Here is a 5,587-nt window from a genome sequence, read left to right as displayed (position 1 = left end):
AGCTGGGGAGACAAGGGAGGAAGAGCTAGGGGAGAGTAGCCGAGCGCCGAAAGATTCAAGTCCTAAAGGCGCGGTCGCAGGCAAAGGGTAACTCAATGACTGCCCCTTCATCTGCATCTACTTTGCAAACAAGGCCACGGTTGGACGCCCTAGTTGCCGTGGCACATCTGCCCCTAGTGCCAAGTTTTGCCTTTGCCGCCCCTAAGACAATATTGATTTTGACCTCTTAGCATTCTTTGCCTTTCCTGCCAAGTGCGTAGGAATTGTGTGGGGGAGGGGCTTAAGGATGCCAAATCAAAAAAATTTCCTCTTGGGGGGTATCCTGTGGTCATTCACCTAAGTAGCCCCGCAGATACTGAGACTTCAGACAAGGAAACCCCAGTCTTGACTTCCCTGCCCCTGCTTCCTTTTTCCCTTCCCCCCACCTTTTGTTTGTTTTGGGTTGTCTCACTAGATATCCCAGTACCAATCAGTGCACCGCCCTCCTGCAACTTGCTCACTCCCCAGCCTCAAGAAGTCCCAAAGGTCATAATCTTTTTTTTCTTTTTCAGAGTGGTAGTCTTAAACAGATATTTTATTGATGTATTTAGAAAAGTGGAACAATAAAGAGAGGGTTGCGCCCTTCACAACCCCTGGCAACCTAGAGACGCAGTAAAAAGTTGCATATACACTTTTCTTACACATATCCTCACACATTCTCTGAAGAATCCAAGAAGAAAAGCAAAATAAGGCCTCAGTGGTGATAGTCATTAGAAATGGAGATAGGGTAGATAGAGAAAATAGCACTTCCAGAATTACTTTTCCTACTTCTAGCCCTTTGCTCCAGCAGCTCTTACCTCCTCGAAGGCACTGGGTCAGTGGCCAGGAGGGGTATGTAACACCTCCTGTCAAAGGGGAGCGGGTGCCTGGGTGGAAGTGTGCAATGCATGTACCTGTGTGTGGCTTCGGAAGGCATAGTCAGGGTTGTGATCCAAGACATGGAGAGGTGGAGGGAAGGATTTTTTGTGGTAATGAGGCCAAGGGATGGGTGTGGAAAGGGGTTCAGAAGGTGGTTCTGGAGAGTAGATGGTTCCATTTCGCTTTCTTATGGAGCAACATGGACGTGGACATGGTGCCAGGCATTGCTGAGCACGCCTCGCAGGTTCCAGATTGGGGCCACTGTGTCTGGCTGAACATTGTAGCTGTCATCTACAGCCTTACAAACGATGTTCAATTCTTTTTTCCCAGCTGGCACAGGGGCTTGCAGCTGCCATAGCCGCCAGGCCCAGGCCTTTCGGGCACGCTGTTCCTCTCCATCCAGCTCAGCCACCTGCCAGGTTAGGCCCCCATCCAGAGACACATCCACCCTGACCACAGCTCTTCCTCCACCACTCCATGCATAGCCTTTGACAGTCACCTCCCCTGACTCTATTGTTTCCCCATCTTTGGGCTGTGTGATGGCTGACTGGACAGGAAGTTCCTGAATAGATGGAGCCGAGTCAAAATCTACAGTATCCCAGTCCACAGATGGAGAGAAGCCTTTGTAATCCCGCCGCTGCCAGTGGCTGTAACTTTCCTCGGGTTCCACGCTCACTTTGCCCAGCCATTTGACATGGCGGGCACCCACCACACCAGGAACCACCACCCGCACAGGGAAGCCATGGTCACGAGGCAGAGGCTGCCCATTCATCTCATATGCCAACAGGACCTCAGCTTCAGGGTCCATGGCCCGAGCCAGAGGGATGGATGCTCCATAGGCAGTCCCTGTGGGGTCTGAGTCCAGTCCCTCAAAGCAGACATGGGCCTCAGTTTCAGAGAGTTGGTGACCAGCCTGGGCTAACACATCACAGAGCCGTGCCCCAGCCCAGCGTGCAGTGCTAATGGCCCCTGCACTCCACTCCAGACCTCTTACTTCTTTGAACCGAGTCATCTCAGAGCGCCGGTTGCCAGCACACTGCAGCGTGACCGTTATCTCATGCTTGGGGAACTGGTACAAGTCATCCAGGGATAGGCACAGTGACTGACCCCCAGGTGGCCCTACTACATGTAGGCGATAGGCGTCTGGGTCAAGGTTAGGTACAGGCAAATGATTCCGGGTGAAGAAGATAGGGTTGGGTGTGATGTAGTTTTCTGTCAGCAGCTCAGGGGGGGGCTCCGCATTAAAGGGGCGCTGGCTGTTGACCTTCAGGGCTGGGTGACGTATAGGATCATCAGCGTAAGGGTCAGAGGTCTTCAAGATGGAGGCTGCCTTATCGTCGGGGCTCAGCTCCCCAATCTTGTACTGAGCCAGTATCTCTCGCACGTGGGACTGATTGTGAACAGCATAGAGGGCCCAGAAGGGCTCTAGAGGACCCCCGGCTGCTAGCATCAGCTTTGATGGACCCCCTGGGTGTAGGTCCACAAATTCTGTGACATCAAAGACCTCAGAGCCCAAAGTCACCCAGATTCCAGTCTCAGAGCTGCTGTGGGATCTCACTTCCTCCCTCGTGTATAGGCGTGGTGACTCCTGAGCAGCCTGCAGGCAGGGCAGGGGTGAGGCAAAAGGGAACAAAATGTTAAGAAGAAATCACTCACTTCACCCTGACCCAACTCACAAAGTTGTGGCCACTGGGAAAGGGAGGTAACAAATTCCATCTCTACTGTGCATGAAGACAGTGTCACCGTGGGCTCTGTGGTAAAGCCTGGGTTGCCTGGGGAGCTCACTAGGGCCCCTTTCTTCTGACAGTGAAGTCCCTTCCTTCCCTACTTACCCTGCACCGGTGGTCATGATAGGCCAACACTGCACCAAGGCCTAGCAGAGTCCCCATGACTCTCCATCCCCTGGTGCTGGAGTTATCACCAGAGAAGGCATGGCTGGAGCGCTGTGGCTGAAATGAATCATTTGTAGAGCAGGCCCGAATGCAGAGCCTTGAGGGGGCTGACTTGAGTCTGGAAGAGAGAGAAGTCTTCTTAGTAGCACACTTCTGATCATAATAAAGGGCTAGGGAAGGCCTGGGGTGTATCTCTCCCAGGTTAGCCATTGGTTTCTTCAGTTGGGACTTAGTTTCTCAGGGATGGGTGGGACAAGTGGGACATGGCTTTCCCTTTCCTCCCTGGCCACTACCTCAACCATCTTAATCTGGCAGATAAGATAAGAGTCGTAAAGGTATAGGGAGTAGGAGATGTGGGCTAGGAACTGGATGGCCTACCTGTAGGCCTGTCGGAGCCCTGGGACCACAGTTCTGTGCAGCAGCAGCATTACGGCAGACCTAGGATAGAAGGAAGATTCTAGGATCAAGACAGGAGTCCTGCATCAGGGATGAGATTAGGGTAGCTTGAGGGAATGGGTGGGAGGAGGACACAGAGGAGATCAGCTAGGAGCTCTCTGGACAAATGGGTAAACTTTTTCTGTGGTAATGAGGCCAAAGAATGGAAGTAGGGGTCCAAATGGGCCCTTAGAGAAAACTTGGAGAACTTCGGAGACAGAATATGCTGACAGGATGGAAAAGAACGGGAGGTGGGAGGGAGTCTCCTAGAATCACCTGTCTCCCATCCTCCACTCTCTACTTTGTCCACTACAGAGAACAATGGGGGCCAGGGCCTAAAGGGCAGAAGCCAAAAGTCTATTGTCCAGTTTACCAGTTTATTATTTCTGAAGTCAGCAGAGGACAACCACGGGGTATACTCACTTAAAGAGAGGCAAAAAGGTGAAAAAGAGTGGGAGGTGAAGGAGCTCGGATGCTGGAGTTAAAGTGCTTTGCTTATTTTTTTTTTTTTTTTTTTTTTTTTTTTTTGCGGTATGCGGGCCTCTCACTGTCGTGGCCTCTCCCATTGCGGAGCACAGGCTCCGGACGCACAGGCTCAGTGGCCATGGCTCACGGGCCTAGCCGCTCCGCGGCATGTGGGATCTTCCCAGACCGGGGCACGAACCTGTGTCCCCTGCATCAGCAGGCTGACTCTCAACCACTGCGCCACCAGGGGAGCCCCTGCTTTGCTTTTATAAAACCAGTCCTGCCATTAACCAGCCCTGTTCCTGGGCAAGATACCAAGCCTCTCTGAACTTGTGTTCTCATCTATGAAATGAGATCTACCTAGCAGAGCTGCTGTGATGAGCAAACAAGAAATAACATTATCACTGAAGGCCTTTCCCTCCACCCACCCTAAAAAAATAAAAATTGAACCCGGCTGGGAACTGGACCCCAATCTGGACCAACCCCAACCCCTACCTTGTCTATGCCATTCCAGTGAGCTCAGCAAATTGAGGAGTTAATGGCCAGGATGTCAGGGGATGGGCTAGAGAAGGAAGAGGGTAATTTTTCTGCTCTGGTCTGCAGCAATTTCTTCCTTACAGCACTGAGCAGATCACTGACCCCAGGAGGGCTAAAGCAGGGAGGGGTGAGAAGAGTCAGAACTGCTGATGAGATGCTAAAGAGGGGTGCCGGCACAGAAACTGCGAGGAAACTAGGAATAGGAGCAGAGTCTGCACTTTACTCCTGGGCCTTGGGACCCTCACTCTCCCTCCCACTTTCGCTCAATCCCAGCAGCCCACTATAACCAGACTGGAGCTGTGCAGGTAGAGCTGACTTGTAGGTGAATTCGGTCAGCCCAGTGTCCCAGGTTTGGGAGAGGCAGTCTTCTGCTGCAAAACGGATGCCACCCCCTTGTGCGGGTGGTGGCCAGTCACTCCGCAGGGTCACTTTGGGTAGAACATGGATATGTGCAGCACCGGGGCCCAAGCACCCGGTTCCATGTCACTACCCAACAGCTGGCCCAGGAGTGTCTTGTAGCAACGCCCCGCCGCGGCCCAGGAGCACAAAGCTAGCGGGAATGGAGGCAGGTACTGGCAGTTTTGCTGTCCTTGGAATTCGGAGCACCCCTGGGTGCCAAGACCGCCGCCGCCGCCCAGGTTACGAACCCTGCCTCCTCCTCTTCCCTCTCCCGGCCCCAGCCTCCTTACCCAGCTCGGCGTCCGCACGGTGGCTCTTTTACCCGCTCGGCGCCCAGCGGCTGCCGGCGAAGGGGCGGGGCCTGCGCCGTGACGTTGTGCCGGAGTAAAGGACCACTCTCTCCCCTCGGCTAGTCCCCCAGCCATTGGCGGGCGGCGGGCCTCCTCCCAGCTGCTGTGCCCGCCTCCTGGTGGCCGAGGCAGGCGGCGCGCCACCTGGGCTCGGAGCTAGGACGGGCTGTTTTTGCTTCCACCCCCGCCAGACGAGGAGTGGGACCTCATGATGTCCGGAACCCGGGCAGTGGAAGGTGATGAAGGCTCCAAAGGTTGGGCTGAGAGATGTCCCCGCCCCGCCCCACCAGCTGAGACACAAAGTGCTTTCACTAGAGGCCTCGGGATCCAGCCGACTTTCTCCCGGTGGTGAGCTCCGCCTCTAACCTATTTTTTGACAAACGCCTGTGTTGCAACTACAACAGCCCTGTTTGCCTTTTAGAGAAAACAAGATCAAGCGCTCAATTCTTTTATGTCCAGGAATGAGAGCAGAAATGGGGCCTAAAATGGTGGTTCAAAGCCTTGGACCACCTGCATTTCTCCTCAAATTGTAGAACCAACACTAAATAGACAGACATCTTTTTAACTTTGCTTATTGTCAATTTCTCTTAAAAAGTCGTCACTTGATCACAT

The 5,587-nt window shown here is 53.5% G+C and overlaps 1 protein-coding gene across 2 annotated transcripts; it reads right to left on the bottom strand.

The window, feature by feature from the left end:
* Window positions 1-556: 556 nt before the first annotated feature.
* Window positions 557-5,317, bottom strand: SUOX (sulfite oxidase). Of its 2 annotated transcripts, none has more exons than XM_059081480.2 (4): window positions 4,916-5,317; window positions 3,168-3,227; window positions 2,730-2,907; window positions 557-2,494 (listed from the first exon to the last, which is right to left on the bottom strand). In XM_059081480.2, exons 2-4 carry the CDS (start codon window positions 3,215-3,217, stop codon window positions 1,085-1,087), a joined length of 1,638 nt encoding a protein of 545 aa, XP_058937463.1. In that variant the 5' UTR covers window positions 3,218-3,227; window positions 4,916-5,317; the 3' UTR covers window positions 557-1,084. The 2 variants fall into 2 exon arrangements, with proteins under 2 accessions (XP_058937463.1, XP_058937462.1); XM_059081479.2 differs by lacking the exon at window positions 4,916-5,317 and adding an exon at window positions 4,185-4,339.
* Window positions 5,318-5,587: the final 270 nt, after the last annotated feature.

This window comes from Kogia breviceps, chromosome 12 (assembly GCF_026419965.1).
Source record: "Kogia breviceps isolate mKogBre1 chromosome 12, mKogBre1 haplotype 1, whole genome shotgun sequence".
Lineage (NCBI taxonomy): Eukaryota > Metazoa > Chordata > Mammalia > Artiodactyla > Physeteridae > Kogia > Kogia breviceps.
Note: the sequence above shows the minus strand (reverse complement) of the source record. Positions and strands in the feature narration are given on the sequence as shown.